Source organism: Typha latifolia, chromosome 10, assembly GCF_019914945.1.
Source record: "Typha latifolia isolate L0001 chromosome 10, TyphaL0001v2, whole genome shotgun sequence".
Classification (NCBI taxonomy): Eukaryota; Viridiplantae; Streptophyta; class Magnoliopsida; order Poales; family Typhaceae; genus Typha; species Typha latifolia.
The window spans coordinates 11,605,544-11,621,317 of record NC_133095.1 but is presented as its reverse complement, the minus strand read 5'-3'; the positions used below and the strand labels follow the sequence as shown (position 1 = coordinate 11,621,317).

General features: G+C 33.4%; 2 protein-coding genes across 2 annotated transcripts; one reads left to right on the top strand and one right to left on the bottom strand.

Moving 5' to 3' along the window:
• Positions 1-3,366: 3,366 nt before the first annotated feature.
• LOC140796020 ((E,E)-geranyllinalool synthase) lies at positions 3,367-9,309 on the bottom strand. Its single transcript, XM_073148857.1, is given in 14 exon segments — positions 3,367-4,052; positions 4,140-4,244; positions 4,246-4,401; positions 4,513-4,642; positions 4,830-4,999; positions 5,001-5,046; positions 5,178-5,270; positions 5,830-5,945; positions 6,027-6,259; positions 6,383-6,513; positions 6,735-6,858; positions 7,028-7,254; positions 7,356-7,545; positions 8,957-9,309. Coding segments are annotated over 14 exon segments (2,613 nt in total). The 5' UTR covers positions 9,291-9,309; the 3' UTR covers positions 3,367-3,494.
• Positions 9,310-12,788: 3,479 nt separating this feature from the next.
• LOC140796729 (protein FAR1-RELATED SEQUENCE 5-like) lies at positions 12,789-14,297 on the top strand. Its single transcript, XM_073149809.1, has one exon. It carries the CDS (start codon positions 12,804-12,806, stop codon positions 13,812-13,814), a length of 1,011 nt encoding a protein of 336 aa, XP_073005910.1. The 5' UTR covers positions 12,789-12,803; the 3' UTR covers positions 13,815-14,297.
• The last annotated feature ends 1,477 nt before the right edge of the window (positions 14,298-15,774 follow it).

Below are 15,774 nucleotides of genomic sequence, written 5' to 3'. Positions count from 1 at the left end.
TTTTTCCGTTAGTATCATAGCCTACCCAAGATTCACGTTCGATTTTTTTCTCTTCAGTGGGATCGGTTGATATTGATGTTCATCTCTTCTCTCTTTAAGGAAGCTTTGATAGAGCTAGCACAAGTCATCCCAGGCATTGAGTAATTTGGACGGTAGCTCATATCAATTCTACTACAAGTAGAAGGAGAGGGTGGATTAATGGACTTAAACAAAGATTTAAATTGGGCAACGCGAAATCATTCCTGATTATATTGTGACTTTGGGTCCAGTTGCCATCGCCGACATGGAGGGAGTAAATCCAGTTATGTCGCTTACAAGTTGTTGCAAAATGCATGAAACAAGTTGTTTATGTGCACTGACAACTGTGTGCATTCTTTAAGCCACCAAATGCCATCACACATGATCGATGGCACGATGTTCCTATCGCACAACTTAACATGAAGATGATCGAGTTGAGTTGAAGACTTCGTTATATTACATGGACTCCGATAAATTTGTTCAAGCAAGAGTACATTGTTAGAGGAATTAATGCCAATTGATAGAGAAAGTGAGAAAGTTTAATAGAGTTATCACACGGTAATTTAGATTGAAGTAAGGAAACACAATTAACTGCATGTGGTTAGGCCACCTCCGGGCTTTCAAAATAGGCATGCAGTTAACAAAACCCATATTACCTAGCCTCTTCCAAGCTATTAGTAAGGGGTTAACTGCATTTGACATTGCAACTGAGCATCTCGTCTCTTCCTTGACATCCCCATTTAAGGTTTGACATCCTTCGTGTTGGTAATGCTACGTCTCTTCCTGGACATTGACATAATTTATGTAACAACCCAGAATTTTAAATAATGAAGAATTTTACTTTATCTTTTATATTTTAGGATTTTTATTAAATTAAATTAAATGTTTAGATATATCTTTAAGATATTAGAATCCTTATTCTAATAGGAATTTTATTATATTTTTTTCAACTTTTAAGATATTAGAAAACCCTAAGGGATTTTTTTAGAGAGATGTTAGGGGCAGTGCTACAGTACCGAGAAAAAAAAAGAGAATTCTTGAGGGAGATTAGAAAAAAAAAACTAGAAAATAGAGAATCATACCCAAGAGAAGAAAAGGAAATAGAAGGCAATCATGAAGCGCTTTGGAATTCGTGAAGATTACGATTAGGATGCGAAAATCAAATTATTTTGGATTGAGCGATCAACACAAGTTCCACTGATATTTTTTTAATTTTTTATTATATAAAAATAGATAAGCAAACTTTATAATATGATAGATGTCAATTATTCGGGAAATTAAGAAGTTTGTTATTTTAAGGATTTTCAATAAAGAATTAGAGACAAAAATAATTAATATCAATGAAAAAAAAGTATTTATTGTTTATTATTTTTCAGTCAAAGTATTTATTTTTATTGCAGAAAATAAGAAATAAATTAGGAATATTTATATTTAAATGAATTTTTAGATTTCTGAAAATAATTAATAAGATATAAAGTAGTAATATTTCAATTTATATGGATTTCGAATTTCTGAAAATAAATAATATTATTTTATTTCTAGAAAATAAGATATAAATTAGAATTACTTCAATTTAAAGGAATTTCGGATTTGTAAAAAAAAATATTTATTATTTTTATGTAAGTCGCGTTCAAACGCAAGTGGAGTGAGTTCGAACGCGGTTTGTGAACGGGGTTGTGAACGTGGGTGAAGAGAGTGCACTGCGCATTCGAACGCAGTGCGTTCGAATGCACTGTGAACGCCTGCATCGCATTCGTAAATATCGAGAGGCGCGTTCGAAGGCCTGCATCGCGTTCGCAAATCCAGAGGAGTGAACTCGGTGCGTTCGAACGCGGTTGGGCGAGTTCGAACGCAATCAGCGAAAATTGTATTGTTAGGGTTAATTTGAGTTGTTGGTTAGCCTCTAAAAGGATGTGGATGGCAACCAAAGTCATTATTGATTATTGAGAATTGAGTTTTGCCTTGCCTCCTTCGTCTTCTTCGCTCCTGTTCTCTCAATCCCCGGCGACGCCGCTTCTAACCTCCATCGATCGGCCAATCACCCTAGTCCCTTAGGGGTGGCCTTCTCCTCCCCCTTCTTCCAATCTATCCAACACTTGACCTAACATTTCCATCAACCATAAACCTTCCACCACCAGTTTTCACCGGTGCCACCCCATTAACGTCGGTCCACCTTCAACCACCATTACCTAGGATCACGTGCCTCCATCCACGGATCCAAAACAGACCACCTTGACCATCGTCCACTAATCAAACGATATCTTGAGATCTCCACATCCGATTCACCTAAAACTAGATTTTTTGGAAATCTCCTTTCTGGGGCTACAACATATCAAAATTTCACGACAATTCGATGGCGGAATACTTCGGGATATTATTTTAAAATTTCGTGTCAAATCTAGTCCAGATCAGGAAATTGGATGAGATCAGAGCCTTAGCCCAAAAGGGAGATCGTATCAGATTTGTTTTTTGTTGATTTATTCGGATTGTGTTAATATGAAAGATTTATGATTTGATTTCTATGAAAATAAACTTTTAGGGGAGATTGATTCGTTTTATATTGATTTATTCAAAATGAGTTAATATGAATAATTTATGATTCTAATTTAGTATATATGGATTTTGAAATTCAATATAAGAGACAAGAAAATTATTTGTTTTTTAAGACGGCTTATATATTATTATTATGATTCTTTTTCTGCTACTATATGTATCACATGTTGATTTTTGTCATTAGACATATTATTAGTAGAGTGGGTTACTTGCTGGCCGTCTAGCTCATGAGGACTTATTATTTTGCAGGAATTTAAGAAGCTGTTTAGTGATGACTCTAAAGACTGAATACCGTTTTCGCTGTGTCAATCTATTTTAAGATTTGATTATTATTTGGGCTTTCGAGTTTTCTCCGAGTTTTATACTAGAGATTCATGGCCATCATGTTCCCAGATCGGGGCGTGACAATTTATGTTGATAATTTTATGTATTTGACATAAATTTTATTAATTTTGAGCTAAGTTTTAAGTAAGACCCACACATTATTAATGATAGTTTAATAGTGGAATTAATTTAGCTCAAAAAGTATTTTATTGTCATATATTCACTTAGTTAAATCTATGAAGAGTTGAATAAAAATTAGCTCTAAAACGAATATCATAGCAATGAAAAATAAAGAGAAGTGAGTTTAGTACCATATTAGATATTTGAGAAATGTTAGTATAGTATATAAGTGACAAACTTCTTATGGGCTTTGGGCCCCAAAAGAAGTACATATTTTGTGAATAAAGGGTACTACGCAACTTAACTCATGCATATCGTCCAGCTCGGCTCGGTATGGTTCGAGTCAACACAGTTCAAGTTTGATTTGAGAGAGAGTAATTCCACGCACAATGCAACATTACATGCATGCATGAAAGTATATAATTTGACTGCATGCTTATTAGTGATACAATTTTTTTTCCTAATGCTTTTTCAACACGTTAAACATAACTTAGACCGTTAATAATTGAAAGGCTAACACATGAAGAAGAACAGGCTGAAGAACGCAATTTGTTGGATCTTTTCCGGTTTGATGAGAATTTCATCCCGTATGAGATTGGCCTTGAATCATGTGCTTCTTTGAAATTAATTTCTTGAAGAAGCTGGCATTTAACCCTCGGTGTCGAATCAAAATTCCCACGGCCAACCCCATATAAACTTCGTTTATCCTTCACTTTATAAGGATGTGAAATTCTCGGAACATCCGTCACCAGAGGATCATAAAATGCAGCTTTAATGTTTTCAAGCAATGCAGAAGGTGAGTCGAATTTGTTAGTTGCACCATACAAGATGTGAAAGACCTTAAGAACAGATAGATGGAGTCGTTTCCATTCCTTTGGCACTTGAACATAGTCATCAGTCAGAAGAAGTTCGATCAACTCCTTATTCCTCACTTCTAATACTCTGCGAATATATGCAATTGAGTCTTCAATTGTCGCATATGGGTTCTCTTTCAGGAACAATGTTACCATGTTCAATTTCCCTTCTTCCAGTTCTCTCTGGAAATATTTTCATATCATGAATTCCTATTTAGCATTATAAATACTATTAAACATAAGAAATAAAAATATTGATGTATAAGTAACCTGATAGCTTCCGATATCATTTAATAAGCGAGTCGATATCATCATTAAACATAAGAAATAAAAATATTGATGTATAAGTAATTTTTTGTGTCCTTGTAGATCCCTGGGGAAGGTGTGGAGTTGTCAGATAACAGGCTGGGCAAACAACTTGTTGCACTGCAACAGAGATTGTAGCAACTTCTAGGTATTCATCTATTCTTGCCACATATCTTTTTCTCCTCCATTCATACTCTTTAAACCATGCATTAAATGCCCCTCGCCACTGGGATTGCAACGAGATATATATTTTTTTTAGCTAGATTAATATGCATGTTGCTGCAAAGTTAGACTAATCTTCATATTAATTATAAAGAAATGAAGATTCTATACTTACAATGTCCTTAATATCCTCTTTCACATCGAGGCCATGTTGGTCGTGAGCTTTTGAAGCAATATCCAATACAAGGCCATCAAGAGCATCAAAGACAACTCTACTATGGCCACATAAGAGACTACCTTCCCACCTGTTATTATTGAAGTATTTAAGAAAGTTGTAATAGAAAATGGCACGAACTAGTTCTTCATTAAATTCGGACTTCTAAGATAACAGTTAAATAATGAATAATTAGATAAGTAAGAAAAGCTTCTTTTATCAGGAAAAAAAAACTACATGCAAAAGATTTTATTAGTGGCTAAAAAGTCCAAACGTACCTTTGAACTGCTTCTGTTAGCTCTCGCAACTCACAGTATGAACCCTCTTCATCGTAGAAATCATCAGCTAATACGACCAAGATTGCACACTTGGCCATAGATTTTCGCACATCAGAACATAAAGGAAGGGAAATAGAGATAGCAGCACAAAAGTAGCAATGGGTTTTTTTTCTTTCGACCAAATCCTATGTCGGAAAGGCCGAAATCTTTTGCCCACCTAGTACAATAAGCAAATTAAGGATGAATAATGATGCATGCATGTTACAGATATTATTATAATAGAATAATCTCATATATATATATAGCAGAGGTTATGCAATCTAGAGAGTGAGTACAAATGAAAATTACCTCTTTACGTCCTCTAGTTCAGATCTATAAACTGATTGACGAATTTCATAACTTTTTGTTGCAAGTTCCACAACATTGTCAGAACATACCAGCCTGAAATTTTATAAATCACATCATAAAATTTACTTAATTTGTGATTCACACTACGTCTTTAAATTTTTAGGTTTTTTTTCTTTTTAACTGTGTGCGGAAGATGAATAGTACGAGTGAGAGGCTTCACTCTCATTTTCTTTTCTTTTTTTTGGCTTTGCATGGCTGAGGAAGAATAACCAGTTGTTTTTTAGGTTTTCTTTTTATTTAATTTTTTTTGTTTTTGGCTATGTCTTGAATAAGAACGAGGGGAGGTTTATTTTTTTATAAATTAGAGATAGGATTGTAGGTAATTTAGGTATTCGGTAAAAAAACAAAACCAAGGATATTTTTTTCTTGGATTTTGTGTATTATAAGAGAATATTTTATTGCCGGTACCATTCTATTTAATTACCATTAAGTTAAATTGTGTTAAATAAAAATTATAAAACTAAATAAAAGACTAGATTATAAGATCCTAAAAAATAAAGTGTAAATCATAAAATAGATAAAATATAGAATGAGATTTGTAAAATTTCCATTAATAAATAAGTCTATCAAACTTGACCATATCAATTTTTACCTCCAAGATGAAGATTTCCCAAGTAATATACTGTAGTCGTCTCTTCTTTCAATGTAGATCCGATGCTCTAAATGATCTGCTTGAGCTAGCCAGGGAGCTCTCAACGCCTGCAAAATCTAATGTAGCAAATAAATAAAAAGAATATCCTTCATATGAGCATTAATGCAAATGCGAAGTCATAATAAATCTGCATATACCTCCTTCTGGAAATCGGTCAGAAGTGAGGAGTGATGGTCTCCTTGATCATGGCCTTGTAATCCATTTTGGAGTAGGTTTCTAGCAAAAGTGTGGGCTTTTTCGAGATCGGCTTCTCCAGGAAATGCAAGATGTGATGCTCTATAAATGTTGTATAAAGCACCTAAGAAGTCAATGTAGTTCTCTCGCATATATGACAGCAGCTCTAAGTCGTGAATAAACCAACAGAACCTCGCTGTGTGGATCAGTAAATTAAGGTGATTTATTAGTTAGTATGTACGTGATTGATGGTCATGCATGATGATCAAGTGAAAATCATAAAATACATGCATGATTGGTGATGCTAGCTCTTAATTACATGGAGATACGCGATAACCATGCATCCTCAAGAGGTGAAATGCTAAAGACGCCTTTTGTAATTGTAGCTGCAATTGCGAATCATGCTTCCCAAAACCCTGGGGCTGCGGCTCTTGTATCATCCAATAATTCCTTCACGTCCAACAATGCCCAAAAGGTTTAGATTTAAATTTCTGAAATCATCAGTAAGATACCAGTTTTCTTAATCAATTTGGGTGATTTATTAGTCAATCTAATCTGTAGATCCGTTTCACATGCAATAGAAACGTGAAGCAAAAGAACATTCGAATATATATATATATATATATATATATATATATGTATATATATAAATTAATTAAGCATATATATACCAATAAATTTGGTCCATGACATGTCGTATCTCCTCGGCGAAATGCTTATCGCAGCCTAGCCTTTGTAAATGGTCCACTAAGCAGAGTTTCACGAGATCTTGGTCCACGGGGTACATCGGAGGTGCTGCCGGCCCACACATATATTAATTATTTTAGCATTGGTTACTTAATTACATAAGATTCAAATATATATATATATATACAAGCACATCTCCATGCGTACATGCATCGTTAATTATTGGTTATTTAGTAACTTTAAATCTAATTAATAAAATAATGAGGCATAGGTATACCTCCATTCTGACATGTTCTGACCAAGGATTTCAAGTACATCATGAAGCCTCTATTTTTGGTGATGAGGAAAGCACTGGCCGTTGCCGAAGGCGACTGGAAGAGTGAGCCATCTTCACTACTCTGCTGCGCAAGAATCTCCTCGTGGCTTTCTTTGTAGGTTTCTGGTAGGGCCTCCAGGTATAGCGCAAGTGATGGACTCAGACTTGTGCTGAAACTACTCCTTTCCCTGAGAATAATATGATTTGTATGAGGAATTTCAAAATAATTATTAGTTAGTACGTAGAAAACTATATCAATATATATATGTTAACTAACTAACTAACTTACATGTCAAAGATCTCTTCTCTTCGAGTGAAGACGTCCTTAACGGCTTCAGTCCAACCATTAGGAAAGACCTCCAAACCTTTGGAAGCTGCAAGCTCAAGCATTCCGGGGAAAACAATGGCAAACCATCTAGGGATGAGGCCATGCTGCTCCACCAGCAACTTATCTGCGTATGCGCGAACAAACTCCAACCCTGGTCGATCGATCGGAACAAGGTCAAGGTTGTATGAATAAAGTTCTGAGGGAACTATATATATTAAAATAAAGGTATTGATATTTTCTTATGATTAATTTGATGAAAGTGTAATTAAATTCTATCTCTTTAATATTTTTTAGGAAAATTTGTATATAACACCCTGCCTTTTAGCTAAATTTGCATTTACACCCTATATTTTCACTATTTGCAAATCGAGCCCTATGATTTAGGAATTATATGCAGAAAACACCCTGAGTTAGATTTAGATTAACACCGTGAGAATATTCCATTAATTAAATATATTTTATTTCTAAAATACCTTAAATACCTAAAATGCCCTTAGGTTGACCGTTGACCCCGAGGTTGACATCGAGGCTGACCCGCGAAGAACGCGGCCATGACCCTCACTCCTGGTCGGCGTCCTCGAGCCTCGCCGGCGTCCCCAAGGTTGACCCCAATCTCGGCGGAGCTGCCGCCAAGGGAGAGTAATCGACGAAGCCCTCGATCTTGGCGGCATCCCGACAAGAGAGGTTGGGTGGAGAGAATAAGGGAGGAGGGAATGAGGAGGTAGGAGGTAGGAGGAGGGAATGAGGAGGGAGGAGAGAATGAATGAGGAGGTAGGAGGAGGGAATGAGGAGGTAGGAGGTAGGAGGAGGGAATGAGGAGGCAGGAGAGAATGAGGCAGGAGGAGGGAGGAGGGAGGAGGGAGGAGGGAGAAGGGTTGGGTTTAGTTGGTTTGGGTTGGGTTCGGTTAGGTTTAGTTGGTTAGTGGGTTGGGTTGGGTGTTAATTAGTTAGTTGGTTTGGGTTGAGTTTAGTTGGTTAATGGGTTGGGTTTAGTTGGTTAAGTTGGGTTGGGTTGAGGGTATTTTTGTAATCTTCTTAGTATAGTTAACTTAACCCAAAGGTTGGGTTAAATTTAATTAACAGATTTAATGACAGGGTGTTTTCTACACATATTACTCAAATTATAGGGCTCGATTTGCAAATAGTGAAAATGTAGGGTGTAAATGCAAATTTAGCTAAAAGGCAGGGTGTTATATACAAATTTCCCTATTTTTTAATTACTTATATCTGATATCTCTCATTAATTCTTTTATCATAAGAAAAAAATATATCTCATTAGTTTAAGATTGCTTTAAAGTAAAATTTGAGAACATATAAAAATATATAATATCAAATTTAAATTGAAGTCTATCTCCTATAAAATTCAAGAATCAAAATTAAAAAGTCTATTAAATAATATTTCCTATAATTAACGCTTAATTTTATCTATTATATTTAAAGTCTAAGGAAGAGAAATCTTAACAAAAGATAAAAGGACTACAATAATATGCTATTATAACCATTAAATTAGAATTATAAATTTTAGAGATGTATTAAAGTATTTACTTATATATATTAAAAACCTTCGTCTATGTTTTGACGAGCAACATTCCACGTGGTGAGTGCAATAAGGGAAGCAAGAGTGGCAGTGAGACAGCCAATGGTGAGATCATGAGCTGCAGATGATTCAGCCCAGTAGTAACCTCCTTCCTCTACTCTCTGCCGGTTATGGAGTAGCCAACTCAAGTATTTAGGAAAGAGTGGGCGGTTAGGGCGATCTCGATTGGGAATCATGGCCACCCATGCCGTCTCATACACAGAACACGGGATGAAGGAGTACATATCATCAGGGGAGGCACCCAAGAACACCTCCTCCTTCACCATCTCAACAAGTGTCTCATCCACTAATCTTTCCATCTCTCTGAAAGAAATAAGTAAAAACTAAAACCCTGCAAAATATATAAGGTGCTGTGTAGGAGAGCTCCTCTAATTATTGAGGTAGTAGTAGCATCGGCATTAGCTAGGTCCTCGGTTGTTTTCAACCCACATTTCTCACGTTGATTAGACATCAGCCTCATATATGACGACAACATTCTCTCTTATATATTGCATAATTATGTGGTCCACGTTTACTATGTTATTTTTTTCTACGACATCCTCTGCTATCATGGCAAAGAGCGACAGCAAACCTATCGATCGAAACGACAATGAAGGCCCAACAAACTTTAATTGTGTGGACCACCTAGAGAGTCATAAAAAGAAAAAAAAAAACTAAAAATATATCCCTACAAGATACCAGCCGAGAGAAAAAAAATTAGTTTTTCTTTTCATATTTCCTCTCCAAAGTATTTTATTAGATTAAGAAAATTAGAGCTTTTTATAAAAGTACACTGAAAATTTTGGAAGTATCCTAATTGATAAAATTTTTGACTCTCTTAAAATTGCCATTATAGTAAGTTTTCAATAGAATATTCCTCATAAAATTTTGTTCTCATTTCTGAAAGTTTAGAATTTAAAATATATTTCAATGATTTTTATCTTGTATAAAAAAGATATCAGATAGCTTTTAAACAATTTATACAAGGTACATAGTCTTTATTAAATCCGAGTTTGATTTTAATCATGATTATAAGTTAGATTTTGTTAGCAAACAATCTAATTCAAACCGTCACAAAACTTGATCCAATAATAATAAAAAATGTCGATTGAATTCTAAAGGTACTATCTTGATCTCCTTAGTTCTTGGACTATGAATGACGAGGCGTTCTTTGGCGCATCCCCTGATCATATGTACTCCTTCGTCCCGTGTTCCGTGTATGAGACGGCATGGGTGACCATGATTCCCGATTCACCATCGATTGAATTCCATAATTATACTATCTTGATCTCCTTAGTTCTTGGACTATGAATGACGAGGCGTACTATGAATGACGAGCCACGTAGCAGTCATTAAATAAACTAAAAATAAATCCCTACCAGCTACCAGCCGAGAGAAAAGAATTCTTTTTTTTTTTTTCATATTTTCTCTCCAAAGTCATTTTATTAGATTAAGAAAAATAGGGCTTTTTATATAATATCACTGAAATTTTTTGGAACTATCCTAATTGGCATTAAATTTTGGTTTTTTTTTCTATGACTCTTTTCGAATTGCTAGTGGTTTGTTTTTAATAAAATATTTCTCATAAAATAATGTTAAGTTAACAAAAAAAACTTTAAATAACTAATATACTCTTATTTGTCAACAATTATTATCTTAGTTCTCGGTAAACTCAAAACAAACAAAGCCTAGAAGACTTCTAAAAAAGGTAAAATATCTTAGAAGACTTTCTTTTTTTTTAATCATTTATGAGCTCGAAGACTGAGCTTTTCTTCCATGCCCCAGGAGTAAGTATCTTAATTGGAAATCCAACGGTCAGAATTTATGAGGGTATAATGGAAATGTAAAAGAATTAAGAAGGATGACCGGTTCAATGGGTATTTATTTTTAAAATAAAATTTTAATGAATGGTTAGTTTGTCTGCGCTCTCCCTTTCCTCTCTCTTTCCTCTCTCTTTCTGCTTTCCTTTCCTCTATTCGCACAGCGGATCCCATAATATTATGGTAAGGCTACTTCTTTTTTTGTGTTTTTAGACTTCTAAAAATTACAGATGAGTATTTGAGATCAAAACTTTTGATTTTGTATTAGCCAACATCTCGTTGGCTTTCACACCATAAATCTGATGATGAGAGATATTTGTTTAGATGTCATGCTATTTTTTTTTTACCCCATGCTCTATTTTTAGTTTTCTCCCCAAATCAAGCATGCCACTATTAAAATGAAAGTAATTTCTCTCCCAAATCAACTCCTTCCAGATCTCTCTCCCAAATCAACTCCTTCCAGATCTCTCTTCACCTCTTTCTCCTCCCTTTGATCTCGATCCATAGGAGAATAGAAAGGGATGTACAGATCCCTAACCAACGTGGTTCTACAAAGAAATCTCACTATTTTTTTTTTTTTTACATCCTTTTTCTTCCAAAAAGTCCTACAACAATACTAGCCATCTATACATATTATTATTTTTAGATATATAATCTTTACACATTCTTTTTTAACAATTATATTATCTTAATATTTTATTAAGTAAAAGACATATATATCATTAATCGAGAGTAATGTATATATATCAAAATAAGGGTATTGATGTCTTTTATAATTAACTTGATGAAAATTTGATTACATTTTATCTTGTTGATTATTTTTTTTTATTTACATATATCTCCATTAGTTTAAGATAGATTTAAATTATATTTTAATAGATAGAGATAGAGAAATATATTTAAATTGAAGTTTATCTCTAAATAATAAAATTTAAATTATTTAATATTAATGATATCTCCTATAATTAAGGCATAATTCTATTTAAGAGAGAAATTTTAACGGAAGAAAAAAAAAACATGTAGAGCAATTCTTCCGTACCGTAAAGTTAATTATTTATCAATCATTTTGATGAAAATCTAATGGTTAAGATTTTCAAGGATATAATAAGAAAATTGGAAAGTTAGGCACACATAATTAAATCTTCTTAACTAATATACTATTTTTCTTATAATTTTTAAAGATGCATTTAACCATTTGCCATATTGGGACAAAATACAAACTTAAACGAAATGAGAATGAAGTGTGATATACGCATATAGCATATATGTAGCAGTAGGACCAATAAACTACAAAGCAATTTATGAAATGTAAATATCACATGTATAAAAAAAGCTAGGAAAATTAAACTCGTTTTACTTTTATATAATTAAATGGCACCCTTTAGGCTATATGGATTATCTATAAAGTCTCCATAAGAATGGTGATATATTCTCTATGGCTTAATCTTTTATTCCTCATGTCAACCATCTTAAGGGATTTGGTATTGCAAATTCTTGAGGGTTCAAATAACTAATTAAGTCTTTATTATCTTATTTGTTGTTAGTAACCTGTTTTGTTTTAAAATGCAAAGCTGAAGAAAATAGGGAGGTTTATACCTTACTCATTATCGGCTATTCGACTTATATATTTTTTGTTCTTGGTAGCATAAAATTTGTAGTTAACATTAGTTAAAGAAGACACATAATTCCTATTGACCAATGGACAATATTTATCTACAATTAGTTGGTCATGCTCCTCATTTACTAGTTTAAGTTTTAAATGTTTAGAACTGAGACCAATTATCAAACTAATCTCAGCATTTGATGTTTGGCTCGTTGTTTTGCTCCTTGATTGAGCTAGATATTTGCTTCTACTTTTATGATTAATTATTTATGATGTTGTGAGTATACTATGGCATGCATATATTTGTACATCTTTTATTGTTACTATTTATGCTTTAATACATTATTATGATTTAACACATGTTTTATCGTTTATCATATTTTATTCAGGTTTTCTTTATTATCAAATATATGGAGGGGAGTTCTAGTCAACATGGTGAAACGTCAAAATATCAATTTGATATAGAAACACTAGCTGAATATGAAAATATAATACAAATGACATTTTTAAGTGAAAATGAAGGATATAAATTTTTTAATAGTTATGCTAATCGAAAGGGATTTAGCATAAGAAAAAATAATATAAAACGCCATAAGAAGACTGGTATTATATTCTACCGCCGTTTTCTTTGTTCGAGGGCAGGTGTAAGAGATGAGAAATACATGAACATGATTGATAGAAAAAGAAAAGAACGAGCCCTTAGTCGTTGTGAATGTCCCGTCCAGTTTGCTATTCAACTTAATTTTGATACAGGTAAATGGTTTGTGAAAATTTTTATTGAACATAATCATGATCTTGCTAGATTAGATGAAGTTCCTTTTTTACGGTCTCATCGTAAAATTAATGATGTTCAAAAATCTAATATTATTTCGTTAGAAGTAGCGGGACTTCGAAAGCACCAAATAATGGATGTGATGGAACATCAACATGGTGGCTTTGGAAATGTCGGGTTTGTGTCAAGGGACTTATATAATTTTTCCTATAGAAATAAAATGTCTAAAATCATTGAAGGTGATGCAGATACAGTGCTTAAACTTATGCGAGAGAGGCAAAAAGAAGATGTTGAGTTCTTTTTTCAATACCAAGTCGATACAAAAGGTCATTTAACAAATTTATTTTGGTGTGATTGTCAATCTCGAATTGATTATCAAGTATTTGGTGACACTGTTGTGTTTGATAGTACATATCGTGTGAATCGATATAAAATGCCATTCATTCCTTTTATAGGTGTTAACCATCATCGTTCGACTATTATTTTTGCATGTGGGATTATTTCAGATGAGACTATAGATTCATATAAATGGTTGTTAACTACATTTTTAACAGCAATGTATCAAAAAAGTCCTAAATCTATAATTACGGATGGTGATAGAGCAATGCGAACTGTTATAAAAGTCATACTACCAAATACTACTCATTGATTGTGCACATGGCATATTGAACAAAATATAACTCGTCACTTACATTCTTCAAGTGTAAATGATTTTAAATCATTACTATATGACCTTAGCGATTTAGTTTCTTTCAAGCAAAGATGAAAAATTTTTATTATTAAACATAAAATTTCTGAAGATCATAAATGGTTGAATCGAATGTATAAGATTAGAAAGTTATGGGCAGCAATATATTTACAAAACAAATCTTTTCTTGGAATGAGAAGTAACCAACGAAGTGAGAGTCTTAATTCTAGATTACATAAGCATCTTGACTGAAAAATATTATTACTTGATCTTGTAGAACACTATGAACATTGTTTATCTCGCATTCGCAGAAATGAGGCTGAAGATGACTGTATAGCTTCTCAAACTATTCCCGTAAATAAAACTAATATGATTGAAATAGAAATACTTGCTGCAAAAATGTATACTCCAAAAGTTTTTTATTTAGTACAAACTGAGATTATGTTGGTGGAAAACTATAAAGTTATTGATATACTAAATTCTGATGAGTCTTCACAGTTTATAGTATCTTCACTTACTCATGTTGATGATTTGTTTTTTGTTGATGTCACACAAAGTACTAGTATTGATAATATTGCTTGCAATTGTTTGAAATTAGAACCATTCCTTGCACCCATATTTTTACTGTTTTAAAAAAACTTAATAAAGTGATTATTCCAAAGTGTTGTATTTGGAAAAGATGGACCAAGAGTGCAAAGTCGGCTTTTGTTTCTGATAGAAGGGGTAACAGATGAAAAACTTTATATGGGCAATTCAGCAACTTCCAAGGTGGAAGGAATAGGGAAGGTTGTGTTAAAATTGACTTCAGGAAAAGAACTTACTCTTAATGATGTAATGCATGTGCCCGACATTCAAAAGAATCTGGTTTCAAGATCATTATTGAGTAAGAAAGGTTTTAAGTTGGTGTTTGAGTTTGATAAGTTTGTACTTATCAAAAATGGCATGTATGTTGGAAGGGGCTACTTGTCAAATGGCCTCTTTAAGATGAATGTAATGACTGTAACTCCAAAAATAAATAAAGGGGAATCTTCTTCTTACTTGCTTGAGTCTTGTGAAATTTGGCATGGTAGATTAGGACATGTTAATTATGGTACATTACGTAGATTAATTAATCTTAACATGTTGCCTAATTTTCAAATTGATTTAAATAAAAAATGTGAAATATGTATTGAAGCCAAATTGGCTAAGACTTCGTTTCATTCCATCGAACGAAGTACAGAACCTCTAGAACTTATACATACTGATGTATGTGATTTGAAATTTGTTCAAACTAGAGGTGGAAAAAAGTATTTTATTACTTTTATTGACGATTGCACAAGATACTGTTATGTGTATTTGCTAAGAAGCAAAGATGAGGCATTAGAAATGTTTATACATTTCAAAATAGAGGTTGAGAATCAACTTAGCAGAAAGATTAAAATGCTAAGAAGTGATAGAGGTGGTGAATATGAGTCACCATTTGCACAAATATGTGCAGAAAATGGAATTATTCATCAAACAACGGCTCCTTACGCTCCACAGCAAAATGGTATTGCTGAACGTAAGAATAGAACTCTGAAAGAGATGATGAATGCCATGTTAATAAGTTCCGGTTTACCCCAGAATTTGTGGGGGGAAGCTTTGCTTTCTGCAAATCACATTCTCAACCGGTTACCTCATAAGAAATTGTATAAAACACCTTATGAGTTATGGAAAGGTCGAGAACCTAGTTATAAATTCTTAAGAGTGTGGGGGTGCCTAGCAAAGGTTGCAATTCCAGTTCCTAAAAGAACAAAAATTGGACCTAAAACTATTGATTGTATATTCATTGGTTATGCTCATAACAGTAGTGCATATCGATTCCTAGTTCACAAATCAGATAATTCTGAGGTACATGAGAATACAATTATTGAGTCTAGGAATGCATCATTCTTTGAGAATA

Bases quoted from the DNA above. Each gene is read 5' to 3' on its own strand.
- LOC140796729 (XM_073149809.1), top strand. From the start codon at position 12,804: ATGGAGGGGAGTTCTAGTCAACATGGTGAAACGTCAAAATATCAATTT.